The sequence below is a fragment of the Actinia tenebrosa genome, unplaced genomic scaffold, assembly GCF_029948245.1.
Source record: "Actinia tenebrosa isolate PJP-AT-01 unplaced genomic scaffold, QUT_ActTen_1.0 PGA_scaffold9__36_contigs__length_13948895, whole genome shotgun sequence".
NCBI classification, from domain to species: domain Eukaryota; kingdom Metazoa; phylum Cnidaria; class Anthozoa; order Actiniaria; family Actiniidae; genus Actinia; species Actinia tenebrosa.
Genome location: NW_028292586.1, coordinates 13,585,934 through 13,612,189, shown reverse-complemented (window position 1 = coordinate 13,612,189; position 26,256 = coordinate 13,585,934). Strand labels below are relative to the sequence as shown.

The 26,256-nt window shown below is 39.1% G+C and overlaps 4 protein-coding genes across 7 annotated transcripts; 1 reads left to right on the top strand and 3 right to left on the bottom strand.

Moving 5' to 3' along the window:
* Positions 1–1,286: 1,286 nt before the first annotated feature.
* LOC116290193 (uncharacterized) lies at positions 1,287–4,780 on the bottom strand. The gene is made up of 4 exons (XM_031697197.2): positions 3,336–4,780; positions 2,923–3,172; positions 2,500–2,692; positions 1,287–2,233 (listed from the first exon to the last, which is right to left on the bottom strand). Exons 1-4 carry the CDS (start codon positions 4,528–4,530, stop codon positions 2,042–2,044), a joined length of 1,830 nt encoding a protein of 609 aa, XP_031553057.2. The 5' UTR covers positions 4,531–4,780; the 3' UTR covers positions 1,287–2,041.
* Positions 4,781–4,887: 107 nt separating this feature from the next.
* Positions 4,888–9,647, bottom strand: LOC116290194 (mitoguardin). Its single transcript, XM_031697198.2, has 13 exons — positions 9,298–9,647; positions 8,667–8,795; positions 8,159–8,227; positions 7,719–8,050; positions 7,213–7,304; positions 7,067–7,135; positions 6,877–6,949; positions 6,573–6,659; positions 6,396–6,494; positions 6,162–6,296; positions 5,818–5,871; positions 5,615–5,731; positions 4,888–5,417 (listed from the first exon to the last, which is right to left on the bottom strand). The coding sequence occupies exons 1-13, from the start codon at positions 9,473–9,475 to the stop codon at positions 5,247–5,249; spliced, it is 1,605 nt and encodes a 534-aa protein (XP_031553058.2). The 5' UTR covers positions 9,476–9,647; the 3' UTR covers positions 4,888–5,246.
* Positions 9,648–9,842: 195 nt separating this feature from the next.
* On the top strand, positions 9,843–26,015 carry LOC116290192 (integrator complex subunit 5). Of its 4 annotated transcripts, XR_016118846.1 has the most exons (24): positions 9,843–9,922; positions 10,044–10,251; positions 10,600–10,721; positions 10,995–11,149; positions 11,469–11,745; positions 12,019–12,151; positions 12,290–12,362; positions 13,013–13,113; positions 13,653–13,711; positions 14,028–14,200; positions 14,509–14,740; positions 14,839–14,906; positions 15,154–15,374; positions 15,452–15,561; positions 16,038–16,071; positions 16,227–16,408; positions 16,559–16,767; positions 17,101–17,171; positions 17,551–17,699; positions 17,776–17,880; positions 17,954–18,005; positions 18,361–18,472; positions 22,772–22,807; positions 25,688–26,015. XR_016118846.1 is itself a non-coding variant. In XM_089024888.1 (23 exons), the coding sequence occupies exons 1-22, from the start codon at positions 9,884–9,886 to the stop codon at positions 18,456–18,458; spliced, it is 2,871 nt and encodes a 956-aa protein (XP_088881014.1). In that variant the 5' UTR covers positions 9,843–9,883; the 3' UTR covers positions 18,459–18,472; positions 22,772–22,845. The 4 variants fall into 4 exon arrangements, 3 of the variants coding, with proteins under 3 accessions (XP_088881014.1, XP_031553056.2, XP_088881015.1); XM_089024888.1 differs by lacking the exon at positions 25,688–26,015 and having other exon boundaries at positions 22,772–22,845; XM_031697196.2 differs by lacking the exons at positions 22,772–22,807; positions 25,688–26,015 and having other exon boundaries at positions 18,361–18,804.
* Positions 19,277–22,900, bottom strand: LOC148904896 (uncharacterized). Its single transcript, XM_089024948.1, has 4 exons — positions 22,835–22,900; positions 20,472–20,820; positions 19,746–19,970; positions 19,277–19,362 (listed from the first exon to the last, which is right to left on the bottom strand). Exons 1-4 carry the CDS (start codon positions 22,898–22,900, stop codon positions 19,277–19,279), a joined length of 726 nt encoding a protein of 241 aa, XP_088881074.1.
* Positions 26,016–26,256: the final 241 nt, after the last annotated feature.

Sequence of the window (26,256 nt, the reverse complement as noted above, 5' to 3'; positions counted from 1 at the left end):
CAATCACTTGTAACTCGAGTATCATCGATTGCTATAACTTTAACTTTACCTCACAGATCCCTGCCAGGAGGTGATTTATAACCAGATCATCATCTTGGAGGTTTTTCGTTTTCATCAATCGATAAAAATGATCTTCAGCTGCTATTAGCCGTTGACAAATATTCCAATAAACTGAGAAGAACAAATGGTTGTCAGGCGAGTGACCCGTATTAACCTGGCTGTTCCTGTCAAGCACCGTTTTACAACTACCTCATCAATGCTTATTCCACATGGCCCATCTCCTTCCCGTCATGCCGAGCGCGCCTGCTGACTACTGTTGTTTTACAACAACCTCAACATTGCTTATTTCACATGACAAGCAGCCCACGATTAACTATCTACTCGTACCTTCCCGTCATGCAGAGCGAGCGTGCTGACAAAATTTCAACAATTATTTTAGTTTTTATAACGGATGATTTGTAGTACGCTTTTGTCACAAATACACCCTCTATTATTTAGCTCTACTGGTGTAAGTGGGCTCAAACATTGTGCGCTCAATTACACGAGGTGACCGGAGAGAAAATAGGAATAAGGTGTAGTTAGAAAAGTACTGCACAGAGTATTAATGTAAAGAGGGAAGCAGAAGATATCTGAATGAAAACTGTCTAATATGGCGGAGCAGGAGTAGAGAGCATGCGCAATACTCACTGGATTCTACACCCGACAGGCGGCAACAAGGGAGTGCATGGGTGAGGTGTAGAATAAAATAAGAAGACAGACAAACAAAACTGAGAAGAGCAGACGTAGTTTGGATGGGTCACATGATGTGTGTACTCGTTGTGTTCAGTGTCTGGTTGCAATATTCATAGCTGTACTCTAATCATTTGTATAGATTTTATTGACGCAGGCGCAAAAGATGTTTTAACGTAAATAAAGCTTCTTTTAAGGCCGACATTAGAAAACTTATAAACAACAGCCGTACTTGACACAGGGCTGAATCAATTGTGGTTACGGAAACACTTGGCCTGAACCCACAAGAACATGAAAACAATATAACAGCTATGCAGGGTCATTTTCCCAAACGACTCGTATTTTTAACATGGACAACAAATGACGACCTGAGCTAGAAGTAAGCCGTGTGAACCAACAGTCGATTGTGTAAAGCTTATTAGTCTGTCCGGGAGAGCAGTAAGCACCGCTGACAGATGGCTTGTCAGTCAATAGTTATTATACCAAACAAGTTGAGAGTTAAATAAGCTGATCAAGCACACCTTTACTAAACAATAAAGCTTTTTTCTTAAAACAGATTTCATGGTTTATTCTATACCTTTATTTTGTTATTGCTGTATGTCAGTACAGTTGTTTTGTTGAGCACGTAACACCGGCAGCTCAAAATAAACATTTTTGGCCTGGATTTTGTGAGCCTCAAATCTAAGACATGGTCATCATCTATTGTGTCTAGAAAGTCTGGCGAAACAAACTAAAAGTTAATTATTTAAAACATCCTTTTTACATCTCTGATCCAAAGAGTGATCTGAAATTTTGGCTTTCGGGTTTTGGTCTACAGGAATCCGATTCTATATGGGCGCAGTCATGTTTGGTAACCATGGTAACGTACCACACAAATACTGTCAGTGAGTGTGCAGTGCAAAATAGACGTCATGAACTCCACCTATCCAATGTTTAGCTTCAACAATGTCGTAATCTTCTTCTAATATGATTGAATTAATTTAGGGCATATCGTTCCTCAGTCTCCCAGATCAGCGAAAGTCGATGGTGATCTGGTAACTAATCTCTAGTGATGCAAGGTATGGGTTGCGCGCGCGCCTTCAAGCTACTAAGCTAGTCATTCTAGTATTGTTAAAATGCCCTACCACAGTGATTCTAGGAACTTAGGATTTTGATTTAGTTCATTGCAGAGAGGAGAAACCTTTTATTTCTTCAAATATGCTATTTCCCGCATTTTGGATGTACATGTTCTAAACAGGAAGGTAGTGTACGGACACCAGGTGAGCCTCCCTGAGATCCGCCTCGTGCGTACAATCATGATCAGCTACCATATTCAAGTCTCTATGGGCTGGTACTCTGGTCGTCTTCGGACCAGTCTTCGCTTATATTCCCTTGGATTCATGTTTCGTTCGTACATTGGTGTCATGAAAAAATAGATTCTGTAGTTTTGCTCTTGTTTTTTGTAGTTGTACGAACTTTCTCTTCGGATATATGATGCCTCGATGGCTTCTTGTTTAGGAATGCTCTGTCAATAAAGAACGTATCTTTCATAAGTCGGTAGATTGATTTAATGAGATGGGTCTCATGAGCTGGCCCATCGACCGCACCTAATAAAATAACTCTTCCAGATGGCATGCATCCCTTCCAATGAGAATGAAAGGAAAAAAGACATGGCCGCCATGTTGGTCGATATAAACATGGCAACTATGAATGAATCGGTCACACCCCTCTTATCCGCCTCTCGCCCCCGTGGAGGGGAGGGTCGGTTCGTATCAAGTCATCGTACTATACCTCATTTCCGTATTCGCTCCATTCCCCTTGGTCACTAAGTCGGTACCAGATCCACCTGGTTGCCAGGACATCAGACGGTTTCTTCACGTAAGACTCTGTTGATAAGCGTCTTAGTTCTGAGCGATAGTAATCGACCTCCATTCGCATCTGCTGGAAGTCTAGACAAACTGGAGTGTCGGATTTCACGTGGGACCTAAAGCAGACGATTCAAAACGCTTTTTGTGACAAAATAGTTCTCCTCATGGCATATACCGTGGACTTGGCGGGAACCTACTTAACGTGCGCGCAACACTGAACTAGAGGGGTGTTTATTGCAATATGTTAATATGCTTAGAAGCTATGTAGTGTTGAACTTTGATCTCATCTTTGCATTCTCGAACCTGCCTCTACAACTAAGGACTGAGGGAGCCATGGGGTACCTACCTTCGTGTAAGTGCGGAAAGGTCCGGATCAATGTCGCTTGTTTTGGCGACTTCATTTGTTGGTTTACAGTAAAGTTGCTCTATAATGTCACTGTCTTCTGGACTAAAGCTTTTCCATCCTTGTACAGGGACACGATACTGCCAATGATAGGGCCAGGGACAGTGGTGACCTTCACATCGACGTCCCCTATTGCACTCCCCTCGCAGGAACCCTGTGCAAATATGGGCCGAGGAACTAAGCTGAAAATGAACTGAAAGAGATAAGAAATATAAGCTTCTTTTTGGCACTCTGCATTCAAGAACAGAATCTATACAACCACTCTCTTATGGATTGAGAGCTTGAAGAGTCAAACTAGAACAATGGGTTATTGAAATGTCGAATGCAAGTCGTATGCGACAAATCGTGATACTGACCTTCATCTTCATGGCTTGTCGTGTCATTTCTTCCAGTCCTTAAGTATCTCGCAGTCTTTAGTCGTCTCGCACGACTTCTTCCTGCAGATGAACCTTCCTCTTCGATTTCTTGACACAAATCTGAGGGGAAAGTCTTTCGAAGTCTGTACGCCAATATAAGGCAAATAAATGTAAACATTGCTGCACAGATCCTGGTATTGCTAAAGTATTTATGATCTTTTTCTTCACTCGTGTAAACAGCGACAAAATACTCATAAAAATACCTGCTTGCGATGGTTGAGATGGTAATGAGATGCGAGACGACTGTCATCAAAACTGGAAGTACTTTAAATATAAATACTTCCATTGTCATTAATGTGAGTTCAATAAAGACATGGCAGACATACTGCACACATCTCAGCTCGAAAATCCATGATAATATTCTATAAATAACTGATAGAAATGCTGTCAAGACTCTGAGAACAAAGTTGCCAATCCCTTGAAGGAAAGCCATGAAAAGGAACCAAATATATCGTACCAATGAGAGGAAAATATTCAGGACAAATGCTATTACAATCCAGACATCTTGTAGTGTCCATATCACAGGACTGAGCAAAAGCATTATTGATGACCAAGCTAAGTTCAGAACCTTGAAAACGAGCTTTGAGTAGCGAAAAAGTTCAATGCCAATGAATATCGTAGACAAAAGAATAAACAATCCGACTGTCCATTGGCCTCCAGGAGTGTAGTCGCTCACGAGAAGAAACAACCTTCGACAAAGCTCGAGTAAACCACGAAAATAAATCCTGACATCGAGCAGCTTCTTCCTCGCTTGTTTTCGCAACCTGAACATTCGTTTTCTAATAGGAACCCATAGAATTTCATAGGTTTTAACTTTCGCTCGAACTAGGTAATCCTTCACTTTTGCCTTAAGTGAAAAAAGTAATTGCTTAAATTCAAAATGCAGAATCGATCGAATGATCGCAATCAAAGATTGGATGCCATGTTTGATCGCCAGGAGGAAACCTCGCAACAAAGTGAACAAGAACGAGAAAAACACAATCACAGGACTTAGAAGATCATAAAGTTTTCCCATTAAGTAAATTATCCTTTCTTTTTCCCTCGAGAAGAACTCAGTAGCATGATTCTTGAAGCTAAAGACGAAAGTAAAATACCCTTTTTGGATGTCTTTTGTTTGACCTTGTGTTTCAGCCATGATTGATTGCTCCTGTGAAAAAGACGAGCTTGATAGAATTGCTTTTCTGTTTAACCTTTACCGATCAGTTCTGTTGTTGAACAGAACATCATGGCTTGAAATCTTCAGCTTCCACCACAATATTGTGCATCATTAAGCCACACTGAACTAATGTTTAGATCAGTATGTATATACGTTACGAGATTAATTATACAGTCCATAGGAATACATTTGACAGATGCTATGAATATATTTCACGCATGACCCTTGTTCACTTAGTACATATATCTCTTATCTTTTATCTCGACAACTTGTCTGGTCTACTAGACGTGGGATAGGCTTTTCCCATGGATACAATCAAATAAATTATTAAGCCCATTTTATAAAAGCAATTTTATTAATGTCACCTGCAGGCAAATCGTCACGCAAAACAACTTGTTTTGCATCAGATTAATGGTGCTAAAAATGTTACAAGTACTTATAAATACTCAAGGTGTGACCTCTTTGCTGAAAATGATCAAACCCACTACCCCCATCCCCCACGAGATGACATCACCTTGACTGTAGCGATATTTACAAAACAATTATCATCATCTTAAGAACAAATATTTTTATCTTGTATTGATCTTATATTATGAACTAAATCGTTGAGATTCTGTCATTGAATGGCCATCTTCCTTGATGGCAAAATCCTTCCATGTTTTCTTCACTGACTTGAACTCCATCTTTCCAATATCTCATGTGGAAACTTGAAGTCCATTAATTGGCGAAGACTGTTGTAGTCTTTGAGCAAGATTGTCGGTCCTTCGTTTGGCTAACTGGATGATGGATTCTGATAAGCTCGTTACTGTTGAATAGTCTGCAGCATCGAAGCTGAACACGTCTCTGATGTAACCAAGAATTTGATCCTAAAAATAGAAACAACATTGACATTAAAGTTAAGAACATCGAGTAGCTTTGGCGTCACTTTGACATGAAAATGATTGGTCCATTTTAGCATCGTTTTTAACTGCTCAAAAGTAGTCACGTGTGTTGTTGATGAGGTTTTTTTCTTTGTTTTTCCATTGATGTGCTACCGGTTTTATATATTTCTAAGCAAACTTACTTTGAAGAAGTTACACAGGTCTCTGAGTTCTTCATCTGGTCCCATGAAGCCCCAAGCCAGACAAGGAAGGATGTACTGAGACACCACGTAAAAATGCGCCATGAAACCATATTGGTTCTTTGAAACAAATAGAGGAATAAAACATTAAATGAAAACCTTGTTCCTTTACCTTAAAGAATACCTAAGGATGCGTAAAACCTCACCTCTAGATAAGAAGCTTTAGCCTTCAGTACTCCCCATATCGCTGTGGTAAGAGCCTAGTAAGAAAAAGAACAGAAGCTGACTGTCAAAACAAACGTGACAGTCCCATCTGCAAAATATCGTTTTGCAAGAACAATTTTCATTTTTCAATGTTTACATCACGTCATGACTTAATGACATTACAGCAGATTTCTTATAACCAGTTAAAAACTCCTCACAGGTGACTGAGCATTCTCATTGGACGAATAGTGATCCTGCCCACTGCGATCAATTCAAATGATGTCGTCAATCAATATTGTGACCTGTGGCGTTTCACAGTCTTACACAAACTACTCCATCAACTTACAGTTTCCTTGATGCTTGCTGACAGCCAGCGATTCTGGATTGCTGTGGCAACTGAATAAGGTGGGGTTGCCAAGTCATCAAAGGCGTCCAATAGAATGAAGTCAAGAGGGACGTCATAGAAAGAGATCACTGGTACCTAAATAAATAACATACTCATCAGTGCTGCAATGGGACAAGGATGTTATTCTACATCACATGGACATAATCAGGGATATCTTTAATGGTAAATGCGTACCCGTCTTCCCATTAGTTCATCACTGATCTGTTGCAAGTTCTCTGGTTTTGCACAGTACTCGATAAGCTCATCAAATGCAGCCTCAAAGTTCGCAGGGTCCTGAAACACCAATAGAAACAAGTTAAGCATACCTCACACAGGAACTTATGACTGAAATGGAAGCATATCCACAGTTACCTTTCCCATTGCATCTATGACAGAAGAGAGCATGAAGCGACCTGTTTCTGCCATCCATGTACAATTTTCAGCCACTGAGAAAGCAAGCTGCGATGTGGAAAAACGATATATTAGAATGAATGAAATCTGTTGAAATACAGCTCTTAATGTGCAAAGGCTGTTCCAATTTGGCCAAATAGTCACAAAAGTGTGTGCACACATTCAATTAAAATGTATCAAATACAATTTCAAGTGGTTGGGTGATATGTGACCCAGATCGATCAACAGTACTAAACTTAATCACACTGGTGGTGCACAGCAATACCTCTGATGCCTGTCTTATACACACAACTTTGGCCAAGAATTCCATGTCACTTTCACAACCAACCACCTCTGTCCTGTCATGATGCAAGTAAACATAAAACCAAAGACAAGCATGAAAATGATAAATACTTTTTATTAATACAACGATATAAAACATGTTGGATGTAATATATGTTTGTAAAACATCAAACCTCATCTTGCGGCATTCAACCTCACATCTTGCATACTGCTCCAGACCCAAGACATAGAAGTCTAAATGGCTAATATATAATACAGAATTAATGAGTTAACAATAATTTATAATCTTAATTAACTAAAAAATCATCTGATGGATTACCTGTGCTGGCCAGCAGCCTTCAGGATAGTTTGCCGAAACATTTTCAACTGTGCAGACTCACTGATGAACCTTTCGTCAATAAGATCGTCAAACTAAAACACATGGAGAAAAATGTATTCAGTGACAAATGTTCTGTTGAAGATAGATAGTGATGGGTGCACAAAGGGCTGATCCAGGATTTTTTTAATGAAGGGGTGCATGAATGAAGCAGTTAATAACACCTTAGGGAAGTAAGTGCTAATCCCCTGCACCCCTCCTGTAGATCCTTCCCTGGTACACACATAGGATAAAGAGAAAAGAAGAGAGCAAAAATAGAATGAAAAGAAATTAATTAAAAAGGAAAAAGAAATAGGAATTTAATGATTTTAGCTATCTCTAGTGAAAAACAAAGATGGAAAGAAGTCTTTCAAACACCAGCTACTTTAAACATCTTCCAAAAATGGACTCTATTACTGTATAAAAATATCAAATATTAATTATTATTATTATCATCATTTTACTTGTACCTCTAATGCAGCAGTTTCAGAAGCTGCTGATACAAATGATTCAGCATCTGAATCATCTGAACATTTTTCTGCTATTTCTGCAACACTTTGTTCAATCATGGCATCACTATCAATCCATGACAATACATTCTTGGGTGCAACAGCAAAGCTTCTATCTTCAGCCATTCCCTGTATTACCAACGCAGTCCTCATCTGCCTTGAACAGCTTAACATGATACGCAGGGTACCTTCTTGTTCAATCCTCCTTCTGTTAATACCTTGGTCTTTGCTTTCAAGGAAATATCTGGCTGCTTCATACCAGTGTTCCAATGCTAGCCCAAACTCTTCAACTCCTATTAAAATAAGTTTCCATCCAAGAATATTTATTTTTACAAGCACCAGATGTAACACCATATAACTATTGTTGTAGTGGTCATTATATTGATATGTTTAGTTTTTACCTTGGTTGATGAATCTGTCAACAAGTTCTTCTGGATTTGATGGGAAATTTTCATCTGCTGCCCTACCATCTGATAGAAATAATATTATTATTTTATCTTAATAAGAATATCATCATCATCATCACCCCTCTCATAATAACTGCACTTTGATTGTCACCATCATCATGCACCAACACTATTATCATCTTCATCATCATCATCATAAACATCATGTCATCATTATCATCACCACCATCATATTACCATCTTACCATCATCATGATCACCACCATTATCATGATCATCCTCATCACCATCATCATCACTGTAATCATTATCATCGACATCAACATCCTCCAACACAACCAACATCATCACAAAAACTATAAACACCACCATCACCATTATTATCTCCATAATAATGATCATCAGTATCATTAGCCTGTATACAAGCTAGTGTGTACACATATAGATGTAAATAAACATCTTCCAGATATGTTTGACAGCACCCAGGTACATTTATCATTACCAGGTATCATGGCTGTTCTGTCACAAGTTTCGTCACCTCTTAGGCTATCATACTGAGCATTCCTAGTTGAATTGTTTTCATTTCCATCTTTAGCCAGCTTGTTCTTTAGCTGTGATCTCGTCAGTAAACCTACAATGTAGTAAACATATAATCTTTTATGAGGAACTCTGTACATGTTGATTCCTACCACAGGGAGCCCACTTCAAATCTTAGTAAGCCACCATAATCCAGGTTTTAATGCTGTATCTATAATACAATAGAGTGAACACGTGAACACCTGTAAAAATTCAACCACCAAACCAAACATAAGCTTGATAATCCCATAAATATTGGAAGATTTTATTTTTTGCATATTGGAGTTTGTTTACAGTATATATAAAAGCTTATATATTAGTGAGTAATTCTTAGCTTTGTTAGCGTGAGTATTATATTATTTTAGCAAGCTTGCTATTGCTAAAATAATCTTCCTGTTAATGCTTGCTTGAGGAATAAAATAAACCACAAATAATAGAGATCCTATTGAAATCTCATTCAGTTCAAGGTTCACAGGTGATGACAATCCTGGTTGTGACGACATTTTAATAGCTATATTAAAAGATAAGTTTTGTTTTGCGATTTCTTTTAGCCCTACCTGAAGCTCTAAGGGCTCTTCCTTTAGGCTTTTCGTCTGTTTTTAAGGATTCTTCATTAGAAATGGCTGCTTTCTGCCTTCGTTTCCTCCTGAAGTAAAGAGCACTTATCCAGAAAAGTGTTCCTGTTGCCCCGACTGTTAGGAGGAGAAACAACAGAGATTTCCTTCCTCCGTACATGTCTGATCTGCTTCAAAACATACTACACTGATGCACCATTATCTCAGGTCTGGGTCGCACTGCCAAGTGTGCTGAATTAATCGTTCTGAATAAAAGTGTTCCAAGTTATTTCACCTTGAGTTCTCACAACATCAAAACACATGTTTATGAAGAATCACAAAGGAAGACCAATTTGGACAAAGTCTGTGATTCATGGCATGATAGGAAATTTCGTCCAAAAAATTCAGTTTCTGTTATCTTTAAATAATATTTCTCTAATATCAAATCATTAAATATAAATAATATTTGTCATAAAACTCAATACATGAAAATTTTAATCTTATATTTTGTAGTTTGCCTGGAATATTATGAGTGGAGTAGCTGTGGTTGCCTCACATGGGTAGAGACTGGATATAAATAAAGTTCAAAATGGCGGACGAAGAGAGTATTTTAGAGACAAGAGAAAAGGTTAGTAAATAAAGCCAAAAAACCTCCGTAAAAGAAACCTTAAAGTGCCCAACTCAAGTCCATATTATTGTGTTTGCCGTCGATTCAAAAAACTAACTGTTATCGTTATATTTTTGTGTAGGAATTGCTGTCGAACTTGAACTCATTCTTGTCAGGATGCAGTGTTGGTGGTTCATCACTCAACACCATCGACAAGATCCAATGCTGTATAGTCTTACTACAGTCACTACCTTGTGCTAGACATGCTGTCTTGGAACAGCTGTGTGATGCGTTTCACGAATCTATGCATAAGTACATGGTAGAAATGGAGAGGAAGGCACAGTTACTAGGTAGCCATGCTAGGAGTGAGGGGGGGGGGGGGGGGGTATTTCACTTTTGCAGTATAGTCATGGTTACATGATCGTGGAAGAAGAAGCTCACCCCTTCCTTTTCCCCTTTTTTACCTTAGTCAGCCCTTCTACCACCAATCACCTGCCCTTGCCCATTAACTTTTTGCTTGCTTTGCTGCCCCTCTACCTATTCAACCACCTTTCCTCCATGTGTCACACATACACCTGTACTGACCTCTAACCCCATTTTAAGATGTCTTTTACTCTGGGAGAACACATTCCACAGCACTAATTCATCTAGTTTATTGCATATTAAAGGAAAGCCAATCAATGATTGTATATTTATAGGTAGCAATAGCACACCAGATGTTGTGGATGCAGATCTAGACAATGCTCTTCACAGAGTATGTGATGTGGTCAGGAACTTTGTTAATATCAATCCATCCTCATGGGCATTGCTAATCTGTCAGGTACATCTTATAATCATGATCCCTTTCAATGTCTATCAGTAAGAATTTCTGAGGTATTGTATACAGTTGTACTGTATGTGGATCAGGTGTGATAGTAGTGTGGTGGTGGTATACTCACTTCTCGCCTCTGGGATCTTGGGATTCATCTGCAATGAAAGGAATGTTTGGGCTACCTGTGGTAAAAACTGGATCCCCACCCCACCCCACTCTCTTGTTATGAAACTAAGTGCATGCTTTTCTGTTAATGTATTAACTGGAGTATTATTCATTTAGTGGTGTTTCAATCTTCTTGGTGATTTGATATCAAAGTTTGACCAGAAGAGAGGAGTCAGTCTTACATTGTCGTTCAGTGAAGGATTCCACAAATGGATGTCATTCCCTCCAGTACAGATGCTGATGGGGATAGCAACCCACTGCTGTTCTAAACTGTAAGTTCAATATACTCCAAGTTAGTTCATGTAAATGAAGGAATTTTATTTTGCATTGCAATATGAAGGGAGTGATTACTCCGTCTTACAATCCAGAGGCTTGTATTCAAGCATTAGGATTAAATTGGAATTTAGGAGGTGATTTTTGTGGAGGGAGGAAAAACTGGTGAGTCTGTAGAAAAACCCTTGAAGCACAGGAGAGAACCAACAAGCAACTCTACTTACATATGAGATCAAGTCACATTGGTGAGAGGGCACCACATTACATGTAGCACCTGCCTGGTTACATTATATATGTATATTGTTATTATTTCCATAGAGTTGTCAATAATCCTGATATCTGCATGGAGACACTGTTGCAGATATCCATGAAGTACTCCCCTCATCTAGACTGGGTGGTCGCACATATTGTATCACACTTTCATGATGTCATTGTCAAAAAGCTACTGAGTACAGCCCTCAAGGACTATGCAGCTACGTTTAATGATGAGAGTGAGGAGAAGTCTGTACTGGTGTCGACAGTTGTACAAGTATTGGGTTACCTGTCTATCCAGTTTGCTCAAGAAATCAAGACACATCTGTTTGCTTTGTTTCATGTAAGACTATTATGTTTATCAATTATTATTATGTTATCTTCAAAAACACCTTCCCATAACACTAGATTCTTTATTTAATCCTGCTTTTACACACAACATTCATATTTATACGAGTACAGTATGTATGTCTCTCCCCTCACTTAGCAAAGACTATTATTAATTTTTAAAAGATATGTGTTTTGAATTTTGCCAACAACTGCAGTATTCAAGGTTATTTAATGGACAAAAAAAGATTTAAAGGAGCATTAAATTGATTAATGATTTTGTTTGCAGTCAAGCCTTCTCCAAGATACATCTGATGACAAGGGGATGCGTGAACAGTTAGCAACCATTCCATTCCTGTTGCACATAGCTTCTTTGTCCCCTGAGCTGTTAAAGGGGACTTTGTCAGATTTTGTGGAATCACGTAAGTAATGTAGTTCATGTAAAATCAGCAGACACTGGATGAAAAGGCCCCGAAGAACCTGTACCATACCCCCTTGATTCCCCTAATCAAGTCCTGCTACAGTTGTGCTGTATTGGTAAATCATTTGTTTTTTTTTAGTCACTCCAAGTGTCCTTATAAAGCTCTATGATCAGTCAGTTAGTAGGTCAACTCTCTATGCTAAACATACAAGGTACAGTATATTACCTATGTCGAGGTTGATCATGGCGTTTATTACTGTAACGTAGCGTCGAATTACTTTTACATTTCATTGTTTTACTAAGTGATAAAACTACTACACAAAAAACCACAACGATTCCGAACTAATCTGTCCAGGTATATCACTCTCACTTGGCTACACACACTCAGCACGTGATCACTGTGTGATCCAATATTAATGTCAACTAATGTTTAAAGTGTCTGCGACAACCTATATCAATATATGAAATTATTAATAATAGGCCCTTTGCAGCTCAGTAATCACATGCTGATTAATTCACTGAGAGCAAATGAATGAACATCTTGATTCCCATAGGTGAAATATACTGGTGAGCAAACAAACTTTCTACAACCTGTTTCGAGAGATCGTAATAGAACAGTGTTTCATAACACTGCTTCACTGATTACACATCGTTAAATTCAGTTCTTAACAAGTAGCTACATTGTAAAAAGAATCACCAATTTAAAATCAAAACAAAAATTCTGCTCTCCAGTACAGTCATGTGGTCGTTAACTGCAAAGGGCCTATTGAAATGCATTGCTATGCATTGCATCCATAGTAAACATTTAAGATCTTTTACATTTAAATTTCATTTCAAATTCTGTCTTGTTTTTTGATTCCAGTTTGATTGAAGTCCTTGTGGATATCATCACTAATGTTGAGACTGGTGCTTATAGTATATTCTGTTTTCTTTTGGAAAACTGCTGTCCAGCGAGTAATGAAGGTACATAATGACGATACACACGCTTCAGAACATTATAAAATAACTGTTATAATGTCACTTTTGAATTTATTTATTGAATACTTCTTATTTATATCTATTACTATTTCCTATATTTTTTTTTGACAAATCTTGTAACTACAAAATTGTGAGCAAAATAAACTTATATTGTATAATAAATCTTGGTTTCTGATTGGCTGGAGTGTGTGCTTCATGAGAGCACATAGCAACGTGTCATGCTTTTCCTTGCACTTTCATGTTCTACAACACTCTGCATGCTCTATAACCTGCTGCACATAGGATGTGTGCACATTTTTATTTTTTTTATTGAATACTGGTATCAAATTGATATAAGGACAAAAATGGAACACGAATACAGGGTGTACATAATGTCTTCTTGTGACCACTTTTTTTGAGGGGGGAGGGGAGGGAAGGAAAAAGGTATAATAATATATTATATATAAATATAAAGTATAGGGGTGTAACACTAGACAGCAGTTTATTTTTATCAAAGAGGTGATTAAGTTGATTTTCTGTTCCAGATGATATGGAAACGACAGTACCACACCCTGAAGTACAGCAGACAAGTATTTATATCATGGTAAGGAGTATGTCCATCCATCCATCCATCCAGCTATCTGTTTATCCATACATTCTTCCTTGCGTCCGTCCGTCCGTCCGTCCGTCCGTTTGTCTGTCCGTCCGTCCATCTGTACATATATTTTGGACAAAACTTTTGAAATTAAGGTTTCTATACAAGCAGTGTTCCATGCTGGGAAAGGCTTTACCTAAAAGTTTGGTATATTTTCCATGGTACTGGTGAATTTCCTGTGGATTTATGACCCTCATTTCCTTCACAACTCAGTCCGGTTCTCTCATTATTCCTCTGGTTAATACACTTACATTATAATGTGCAGGAACGACTGCTATTGAAACTTCAAGAAGTAACAAGTCAGAGACACAAACTCTACACACAGAAATCAGTTATTGCTCCTTTGGTTAAAACATGTACAGAAAGTGCCTTCCTGCTGGAGATGTCCACTTATTCAAACAAACTGATACAAGAACTGTTAAGGTCCAATGGACAAAGGTACAATATTGCAGCTTGTCTTTTTTTTATATTTTACACTCTTTTTTGGTTGTCTGGTGCTGTTGCTATGTATAATACAACTGTGTTCCATTGTGTTATGTTTGTGGTGAAAAGGATGTACTGTAGATTTTGAAACCAACAGTGGTTTGTGCATTCACTGATATCACATGTCAGCCTTGTCCTTCAACAATATTATACTTTATCTCACCTGTCTTTTGTATGTTTGCTAAAAATTGGGTCAGATGTTGGGACCATTTGTTATGGTCTTAACACCTTTGAATTGATTATTTTTCAACAATATTCTTCAGGTTTGGTTGGCTTTTCCGCACGACAGTCTTGGTATCGGTTCATAGTGGAGAAACCACAGCAACACAAGTTCTGAGTTACCTCCTTCTTCACAGCAAGACCAATGCTGATTTAAATGTCTTTGTCCAAATGCAATGTGAGATAGAGTTCTACTATCAGAATGTATTGAGAGAGATGCTCAAGAAATGTGTTGCGTTACTTAGCAACAGCAATGCATCTTTGAAACCACAAATGGTGAGATTTATCTTGTCTTCCATTACATTGTAAATCTTGTGTTTGTATGCCTCTATTCTGATCAAGGCATTGTTCAAGATAAATTGTTCTTTTGTCAGGTTTTGGACTTACTTGAGAATTTACTCAAACTAGTTGTAGCTGAGAATACGGAACACTTCCCTCCAAGGTATGTACTGTAAGTATGACTGTGAAAAGTTCAGTGCCGTGCTGCAACCGTGATGTTTCCTAGAATTTTGATTGGCTTTCTTTTCTCTTGCTCAATGTGATTGGAGTGCTTTGTCCTTGTCGTGACATTGTTCGCGTTGTGTTTGTGATGTTTAAAAAGCACTGGCAGCATCTCTCTGCAGTGATTGCTACATATTGCAATGCCTACTCACACTAACACTCACTGCTTGTTTTATTTGTATCACCAGATGTAAGATTGTGGATCACTTACAAGAACACTGTTCTACCATCACATCCCTCATCAACCATAGTAACTCTGCAGTTGCTTCTAAAACTATGTCTTTACTACTGATGTACAATGGGGCTGAATATAACACTGCTGCCACTAAAGGTGCAATTTGTAGAGCAGTTTCATCGTTCTTCTTTAGACATCTCAAAGATATGGCAGAGGTGAACGGTTCTTATACTGGTATGTATCCACACCTCTGGACCTGCTCTTGTTTATTTTCTAGTAAATATTTTTTTATCTTTTAAACTATACTATAGACATCATTGAATGTATCAAACTGTGTGAGCAAATGATGACAAAATTATCGAGGGACAACTACTGCAGACTGCTGTTGATCAGGATAATAGTAGAGTGTGCATTATTAAAGGTATGACTGGTAGTATTTTCTCTTAATCCAATAATATATTGTGAGTAAGACTAAGAATGGGATTCCGACGAAGGACTAACGTCCAAAACGTCAGTCTACTATCTTTCGCACCTACGGTGATAAAATTATCTGCTACGACACATTTGTTTTAACTAAAGGGGATTATTTCTAAAGAAATTGTCCTTGTTTCATTAGGATTTGGGATTTAGAGCTTGATTTTTGGGAGGGAGGAAATCTAGAGAACCCGAGCAAAAACCCTTGAAGGACAGGAAAGAACCAATTAGAAACCCTACTCACATGTGACACCGAGTCGAGTACGACAGGTCGCATTGGTTGATTCCAGGTCGCATTGGTGAGAGGTGACCACTCACTGCTACACCTCCCAAGCTTCCACTCTGAGGAGAATGCAACTGGTGTGGTCGCAAAAAAACAAATATTACCTGTTCAAAAGTAATTTATTTTATTTGTTTTTAAAGGAAAATGCTCCTTTACTTGGTGGGAGATCTCAAGGTAACAAAACATTCTTTCTCTTTCCCATCAGTTTCTTCTATCTCTTTTTTCTTTATGTATTGCAGTTTGCTAATTGGTGCCATAATATCCTAGTTCTATATAATACTTGTCATGTCTGCTAATTGTTTATCTTGTTTCATTGATGATATCGATAGAACACAATACATCCAAACCCATCGAAAGTCACTTGACATCTTTACTTGACTACAACCGAAAACCACGTATATCCTCACGTCTAGCGCTCAGTCCCTCCTCACTGTTTTTTACTGGGGTGTTTGGTAAGAAGTGCAGGAATGGACAGACCAAGTTATCCGACAACAAGACAGAAAAAACAAGGGTGAGCAACTCAAAAAGACAATCTTGTAATTATGCAATGTCCACCATTAATATAAGGTGTGTTATGGCATCACATTAAATAGAAAGTGGTTGAGCATTTGTGTCATTGTATTTCTGAGAGGATATCAATTAATGACACATAGTTATTTAGGAATGGTTAACCACAAGCCAAGTGTACATTAATACCTTGACGTCCTTGTGCAAGTGTGGCCAGGACGTTGAACACAAAGATCAAGCAGCCATGGTAACCAGTAATACCGACTTGTTGGCTTCTTTGCTGATGGAAATAGTTTGTCCTGAGGTTGTGCCGACTGTAGGTGAATGGCCTGATGAAGATGGCCTTAAATTCACAGTAGAAAGGTAAGGGTACCATATTGTTGTGTAAAGTGAGAGCAGATTTTGCATGACCGAGGAACAGCATGGTTATGGAATTGACGACATTGTCTAAACCAATCACAGCACATAATTACTGCTCAACCAATGAAAAGGGTCAGACACATTGCCATCATGGCACAGCTTGGCATGAGATGGCACAGCAGTTTTTCACAAAATAACAAAATAAGCTTTAGCCATTGAAAGAGCAAAAACTGTTGTTGTAACTACTGTCCTGATCTTACACACACACCCATTATCTATTCCCACAAATAAGGAAATATTTGATATATCAATTTTGTTGTTTTGCAAAATTCTCAGAGATATTAAAATTAGGAAGACATTTGATGAGAACCCGATACTCTGGTGGATACTATTACTGGCTTCCAAAGGTAAGTCTTGACAGCATCTTATTTATCAATTATCCATACTTTCTTTGATCGCTATTAACTATTATCCAGTAATACATGTATGTGAAAAGAGAGAGGCCATCGAAATTTGGTGTTAGAGGAATCTCATCACTGACTATGCAAAACAAAACCAAAGGGGGTCCCCAGGGGATGCTCCAGGGAAATTCTTGAAATGTGATTCCCAGAAATGCTATTTCCTGCATTATGGGGGGGGGGGGGGGGAGGTATTTTGAACAACAAAGATGAAACAAAAAATACATCCCAAATCTGCTGCTGCTGGTCGCTGCATATTAATGGGGATTATTTCCATTTTTCCAATTTCCCTTATCCATTCATTAACTCCATTTCCATTCATTCAAAGGAATTACATCACTGTGTAAATGTGCTCCCGTTACTTCAAGTTTACTTGCTACTGTGATGTCTAACTGGGAAGTGTGTCGTGACAAAACAATAACGCAATCTTCTGAACTTTTCCATGACACTCAGTATATAATGCAGGCAATGGTGGAGGTATGTCACGCATGCATCTCTTGTTTTACTTGGTTTATATGTTAACTGATGTGTTACTTCTTGTCTAATCAATCAGGCTAACTGGTTACCAGTGCCCCTATCACGTGTTGGCGGAGTCCTTCATCTTCTTTCTCCAAAAGAAATATATGCTGTGACGAATACCATGTGGAAAGTTTTGAAGGTAAAAATATATATTAATAGGGATAAAAGGAAAAGAAGAACTGTGACAGTAAACAAGCTTTTCTGGTTTGCAGGAGAATCCTCCTCATCCGAGTATGGCCAAAGATGAACCATTATGGAAACAAGGTATGAAAGAACACTTGCGTCACACGTAACAGTACATTCTTATCATCATCACCATCACCATCATCATCTTAATCATCATCATCTTAATCATCATCATCCTAATCATCACAATCATTATCATCATCATCATCATCGCTATCTTCATCACCATCAACATTATCATCCCTATCATCACCATCATCATTATCATCATCAACATTATCATCACCATCACTATCATCATCACCATCATTCATCATAACTATCATCATCAACATCATCATATCATCATCACTATCATTATCATCACTATCATCACCGTCATTATCATCATCATTAATATCGTTGTTGTTGATTGTTTTTCTATTGTATACAGGCTCTTTCACAACTCAAAAGGAAGTAGTCAAAGCGATCTTCATCAACAACATCTCCACCCTTGGACAACACTATGCGCGTGTTTTTCAGTCATCGTAGTCTAACAATTAAAGGTAAAATAAACTGGTTTGATACTAGACCATGGAAAATAGCCGCAAAGATAAAAGGAGTACCATTGCGTGCCTTATTGTTGAGTGGTAATGGCGCATTACGTGGTGATCTGTGAGGGTAAATACCCTGAATGGTCGACCTGTGCCTGCTACTGACCGGGAAAGACTGGAAATGACAAAGAAAATGTATCACAGACCGGTTTTTGTTAAAGAAATGTAATTTCTCTGCATGAAGACTAAGGACTGCCAGTACTAGATGTATAACGTTAGATGATAATGTATGATAATGTACATATAAATAACAAAAAGAATCAAGACATATTATTTATTTTTTATTCTGGTTTAAAGTGGTTGTCTTTCTCAACTTGTAACTCTGTAAAAAGGAAGCCAGCAATAGCATACACAGGAACTCCAATTCGTATTTTTTTCCAAGCAAAAAATTCTTTATACAACTTTGATGTCGAAGGAGAATTGGCTCTGGATGTCGTTTGATGTGCTACTTGTTCAATACTTCCTGCTTCCGACGCTTCGTCATTAGTGTTTTCATGGACTCATTACGGACTCTTATACAAGGCTAACATGGAACAAATGCAACAAATTAGGACGAGAGAAAGTATGATTTCTGTTGTATGTTCATAGTAGCTTCGCATCGACATTAATTGCGAGAACTGAAGATCCCTTACTTGAACTTTCCTTTGTAGCACTTGTCCTTGATAATCTTGCTTCTTTGGAAGTCCATTTTCCAAGTCTATATTGTAACATCGAGCTGGCGAATAACTAGAAAGAAACTTGGCAAAGGCAGCCTAGTTAAAGCCAGGGTTTTTCATAACGTTTCTTTGCGTATCTTGCCTCGGTCTGTAGAATGTTGCACTGGTAAACTCTTGCCAGCGTGCCTGAGCAAGAGAGAAAACAAGGTTACTCAAGTTACCTGAAATAAATTTTTATTAGCCTCAATTTTTCTTGCTCTCGAAACTGCTGAAAAACGAACTGCGTAAACCATCGCATCCCCACAGTGTTCGTATAGCTAGCTCACGCATTTGTAAGTCTTTATATTTCATCATAGTATCCCCAAAGTATTTGCATAGCTAGCTTGCGCATTTGTAAATCTTTACATTTCATAGTATCCCCAAAGTATTTGCATAGCTAGCTTGCGCATTTGTGAGTCTTTACATAGCCCCGGGATGGCCAATATAAGTAAAGAAGTTGTAGATACGGCTTTTTCGTATATTGTATAAGTTCGCATTTCGTTTTTCACGATTAGTTTCAAGATATTTACCTGATATATGAGTAGGAAACGCAGAATCACATTTTTGAAATTCTTTTCTTGGCACAAACGGGAGTTTTGTTTTATCTTCTTTGCGTTTCTTTCTTTGGTCTCGTTGTTGTACAATCTTGCGCCAGCCACGTTTTTTCTTGATGAGAGTTGCCACGCTAGTGAACGTGCTTTTTCGAATAGCATTATCATCTTTAGATTTCTGGGTCTCTAGACCTTGAGAGAGACCTGTAAACGACGATGAACAGTAAAGTACAGTCTCATTCCTTTTTGATGCTTTGTACAAAAAGGTAGCTCATCTTTATCACTGGTGGTTGCCATGTGATTGTCAAATTTCTTTATTACGCTTTGCAGTTCAAAGGTAGTGTAGCGTTAGTACACTTGCCTCTCACCTCTGGGGTCTTTGGTTCGATTCCTGGACTAAGGAGAGTAGAATCGTTGGCCCTCTTCCATTTTTGTAAGGTTTATCTCAGGCTTCTCTGGATTTCCTTCCTCCACGAAATCTAACATGCTAAATTCCAATTTGATTTGTGAGTAACTCAGCCCAGAGGTTATTTCAGGGTTCGATCTGTGAGTTCCCCACACCCTGAATTAGATCAGCATAAAAGTTGTTTCAGTGTTTAAAAATAATTAAAGTTTTTTTCAACTATGACGTAATGTAGCAACTTTCCATTTCTACACCTTCTTCTCTGCTTAAAACGAAGCGTATTCTCCCGGTTCATCACTTACCAATCAGAATGCTGACACAAGTCACGTGCTGTTGTTCCACAGCCACGTGAATTGGTGATTTCCCAGAAGGCAACACTTTACATGGGTCGACCCCAGCCTCCACCAGACGTGATACTGTGGACATGTGACCCTGATGTGATGCAACGTACAGTGCTACTGCTGCTTTCTCGTTGAATTCTTTTTGTTTTGGCTCAGGTCGTGTCGTGGGATCTCTGATTCCACAGGCAAGAACACCTGTAAGACAAAAAAAAAACACGATAAAGAAATGGACGGTTTGAAGAGTGGGAAAATGGGAAAATGAAGTAATGACGAGGTACCGAAGAAACAGGCAAAAACTGCGAAATGAACACTGTCAATAAATAATGTACAAAATAAGAGGGAGGGATGGATGGGTGGTTACTTGAGCAAATAAAAATCAAAATGTCTAAATGGTTGCAAAATTTAAAACATAATGTGTAAGAATAGAACTGGGAGGGATGGAAGGATAGTCACCGTAAAAATCTCCTTCGCTTGAAGCCTTGACCAATTTTTGCCATTCTGGCCAGAGTAAAACTTTGATAGTCGCCCCCGGAACCACGTGGAAGAAAGATAGACGACTGCCATCTTCCATGTCGTAATCATCCAGGTAGCGTAACCTTTGTATATGACTAGGAAAATGAAATGCATATCATTTGGTCGACGGTCTGCATAATTCTCATTACTCAGTTAAACTTATTGATTCCCTGGATCAACCTCTGGGCTGATCTAAGTCAGGGCATGGCTAACTCACAGATTGAACCCTGAAACAACCTCTGGGCTGATCTAAGTCAGGGCATGGCTAACTCACAGATTGAACCGTGAAACAACCTCTGGGCTGATCTAAGTCAGGGCATGGCTAACTCACAGATCAAACCCTGAAACAACCTCTGGGCTGATCTAAGTCAGGGCATGGCTAACTCACAGATCAAACCGTGAAACAACCTCTGGGCTGATCTAAGTCAGGGGCATGGCTAACTCACAGATTGAACCCTAAAACAACCTCTGGGCTGATCTAAGTCAGGGCATGGCTAACTCACAGATCAAACCCTGAAACAACCTCTGGGCTGATCTAAGTCGGGGCATGGCTAACTCACAGATTGAACCCTGAAAAAACTTCTGGGCTGATCTAAGTCAGGGCATGGCTAACTCACAGATCAAACCCTGAAACAACCTCTTGGCTGATCTAAGTCGGGGCATGGCTAACTCACAGATTGAACCCTGAAACAACCTCTGGGCTGATCTAAGTCGGGGCATGGCTAACTCACAGATCAAACCCTGAATCAACCTCTGGGCTGATCTAAGTCGGGGCATGGCTAACTCACAGATTGAACTCTGAAACAACCTCTGGGCTGATCTAAGTCAGGGCATGGCTAACTCACAGATCCAACCCTGAAACAACCTCTGGGCTGATCTAAATCGGGGCATGGCTAACTCACAGATTGAACCCTGAAACAACCTCTGGGCTGATCTAAGTCAGGGCATGGCTAACTCACAGATTGAACCCTGAAACAACCTCTGGGCTGATCTAAGTCAGGGCATGGCTAACTCACAGATTGAACCCTGAAACAACCTCTGGGCTGATCTAAGTCGGGGCATGGCTAACTCACAGATCAAACCCTGAAACAACCTCTGGGCTGATCTAAGTCGGGGCATGGCTAACTCACAGATCAAACCCTGAAACAACCTCTGGGCTGATCTAAGTCGGGGCATGGCTAACTCACAGATTGAACCCTGAAACAACCTCTGGGCTGATATAAGTCAGGGCATGGCTAACTCACAGATTGAACCCTGAAACAACCTCTGGGCTGATCAAAGTCGGGGCATGGCTAACTCACAGATTGAACCCTGAAACAACCTCTGGGCTGATCTAAGTCGGGGCATGGCTAACTCACAGATTGAACCCTGAAACAACCTCTGGGCTGATCTAAGTCAGGGCATGGCTAACTCACAGTCCCAACGGGATTAATGAACGCTTTATTTTCAACTAACCTTTTCTTTTGTCTTTTGATTGTTTGTTTTTGTTTCCTTGCCTACCTTGCTCTCATTGGTTTCTTTTGTCTTATTCTATCATATATACACTCCTTTCTACCACTTCTTTCTCTTTTACTCCGACGAAGGACTAGCGTCCGAAACGTCAGTAAGTTTTTTCATCTTTTCACGGTGTATAATTTACCTTTTCATCATTACTGTTTCATTAGAAACACCGACGCAGCTCACACTAGTTTTTAGCTAGTTATATCTTTTTATTACTATATACTGCGACCATTTTTATTCTATTTCAGATGCCGAACATCATCAAGGAACTCCGCAAGGAAATGGTAAGTTTTTTATTTCCTTTTCCTAACATTAGCTCTAATCTCGCTCTCAAACTCTTTAACCTTACTCTCGCTAAAACACGCTTTGTTAGTCATATCTATTTCATTGGTCGTTGTCTTCATGCTAAAGTCATTCCTGTTGGTTTTCGTGTTAAGTTTCATGCTTCTAATTTTGGTGTCAACTCTACTCAGTATTTTTCCGATGTTTCTTCTGCTTGTTCCACTTTCTCTCGCTCTGTCATGCGTTCCACTATTCGTAGTATGTGCTGTAAACGTGATGCCCTCACTCTTGATACTGCTGCTTGCCTCAGAGGACTTGTCTAATGTCTGTCCGGCAGTGTTAGTTTCCTCCATTCGTAATCACATTCTTACTCTTAACCGCCGTTTGTACCAGTCTTTGTTTGTTACTAAGCGTAATAAGTTTGTGTCTCTTGTTGGTTTTGATCCTTTTACACATGTTGAACATAGCAATCACAATGTCTTCAGTCATTCCGTTGTCACCATTCCCGAAGATTTACCTCTTTCTGATTCTGAAATTTCAGTTCTTAGCAAGGGTTTGAACTTCGTTCCTCTTGCTAAGAAATCTGATGAATTTCAGGTCAAGAAAGACTCTGAATCTTTTTTTCGCCGTACTCGCCTTAAAGCTTTTTTCTCCGACTCTTCTAACTCTAACTGTGAACGTGATGTCTTTGAGCGCCTTTGTCCTCGTAAGTCTAACTGGGTCCCTCCCGAGGGACAATTTTCTTCTCTTGATCTTTTTGTCAATAAGTGTCGCCGTGATATTTCTAATCTCAATCTTAACCGTAAACTCAGTTATTCTAATCTTTCTAAGGACGAGTGGTTGGCTTTACGTCAATTACGCAATCGTTCTGACATTGTTATTAAGCCCGCTGACAAAGGCGGTGCAGTTGTTGTCTGGCGTTCTGACCTGTATAAACAGGAAGCTATACGTCAACTCTCTGATACTAATTTTTATTGTGAAGTGGATAAGGATCTTACCCCTGACAATCAAAAATTAGTTAAAGACACTGTTAACTCTTTCATTTCTGATGGCTCTTTACCCTCCACTGCTAAAAACCTTTTTGTTATTACTCCTCGTACTTCTCACGTCTATTTTCTTCCTAAGATTCACAAAGCTAACAACCCTGGCCGTCCTATTGTTTCTGCTTGTAGTTGTCCTACCGAACTCATCTCTAGCTATCTAGATTCTCTCATGCTGCCTATTGTTCAGTCTTTACCTACTTATATTAAGGATACTAATCACGCTCTTAGTATTTTTAACGATTTTCGCTTTCCTGATAACTCTTCTAAGCTTTTGTTTACTATGGATGTCAAATCTTTGTATACTGTTATTCCTAATGATGAGGGCCTTCGTGCTCTTCAGCATTTTTTCGATCTTCGTCCTGTCCTCGAGCCCAGCACTCCCACTTTGTTACGCTTAGCTGAACTTGTTCTTACTCTTAATTGTTTTTCTTTCGGTGATCGGTATTATCGGCAGATAAACGGTGTTGCTATGGGTACTAAGATGGGCCCTAGTTATGCCAATTTGTTTGTTGGTTATATCGAAAACCTTGTTTTTCAACAATATACTGGACCTAAACCTGAGTTTTTTGGACGGTATATTGATGATTGTATTGGTGCTACTTCTTGTTCGCGTAATGACTTAGATTCTTTCATCTCTTTTGTTAACTCTTTTCACCCTGCCTTAGACTTTACGTGGGAGGTTAGTGAAACATCAGTCACTTTCCTTGACATCTTGCTTAGTGTTAATGACGACCGTCTTAGCACTAGTGTCCATTACAAACCTACTGACTCTCATTCTTATTTACTCTACTCGTCTTCTCATCCTAAGCACACTCTTAACGCTATTCCGTTCTCGCAATTTCTTCGTCTTCGTCGTTTGTGTAGTGATGATCTTGATTTTTCTGTTAAATGTTCTGAGATGCGTTCCTTCTTCCTTAAGCGTAATTATCCTGCTCATGTTATTGATCGCGCCATTCGTAAAGTTTCTACTATTGATCGTACCACCGCTCTCACTCCTCACACTCGTCCCTCTAATGACCGCATTCCTTTCACTCTTACGTATCATCCTATTAACATTTCCATTAAACCCATTGTTAACCGCAACTTTTCTCTGCTTGACTCTGATACTCGCACTTCTGCTATTTTCAACAACCGCCCTCTCTTTTCCTATAAACGTGATCGTAATCTCCGTTCTTTCTTGGTCAAGGGAGTTCTTCCCTCTAACAAAGAACCTGGTACTTTTCGCTGTTCTCGTAAACGTTGTTATACTTGTCCTCACATAGTCTCTCACACTTCTGTTGTCGGTCCTAAATCAACTGTTAAAATCACTGACCATTTTGTTTGTACCACTTCTAATGTTGTATATTGTATTAAATGTACCCGCTGTAATCTTTTGTATGTGGGCGAGACTGGCCGCCGTCTTGGTGATCGCATTTGCAATCATCTTTATGATATTCGCAATAACGATCCCACCAAACCAGTTTCCCGCCATTTTAATCTAGCTAACCATTCTCTTTCTGACTTCATTGTTTTCGGTCTTTCTTTGCTTAACGGCAACAATGATTGTCGCAAGACCAAAGAAATGCGGCTTATTCACCTATTGGGCACTCTTAGTCCCAACGGGATTAATGAACGCTTTATTTTCAACTAACCTTTTCTTTTGTCTTTTGATTGTTTGTTTTTGTTTCCTTGCCTACCTTGCTCTCATTGGTTTCTTTTGTCTTATTCTATCATATATACACTCCTTTCTACCACTTCTTTCTCTTTTACTCCGACGAAGGACTAGCGTCCGAAACGTCAGTAAGTTTTTTCATCTTTTCACGGTGTATAATTTACCTTTTCATCATTACTAACTCACAGATTGAACCCTGAATCAACCTCTGGGCTGATCTAAGTCAGGGCATGGCTAACTCACAGATCAATTTGGGATTGAAAGTGCTATGTTTAGCGGATCGAGAAAACTGTATAACCCGTGGACAACCTTCCACTTCAGTGATACCCAACCAATCTACTCGCATTTGATGGCGAGTTCAGGAATCGGACTCGAGACCTCAGAAGTGAGAGGCGAGAACCCCACATCTACGACCTTGATCCCAACATCATACTTACGATGGTATTCCAGTCTCGGTTTCAATCTGCAGCTTGAGTTGTTTAACAGTCATTGTAGAATAAACTTTATCCAGTGTGACGCGTTTATCTGTTGGTAACTCGAGAATCACGTTGAAAAAAAAGCGCGCCTTGTCGCCACCTTGGCTGGCGTTTTTAGCGATTGCTTTCTTTGCTGGTGCTTTGCCTTTCTTCGTGAATTCGAAGAAGTCAAACATAGGCGGAAGTACGGAAGTCATTTTAGTATTTTTGATGTTCGGGAATGTTTTACGATGAGTGGAATCATTGATGACGTCCGAGAGGCGCGTTGAGCCCGCTATCTT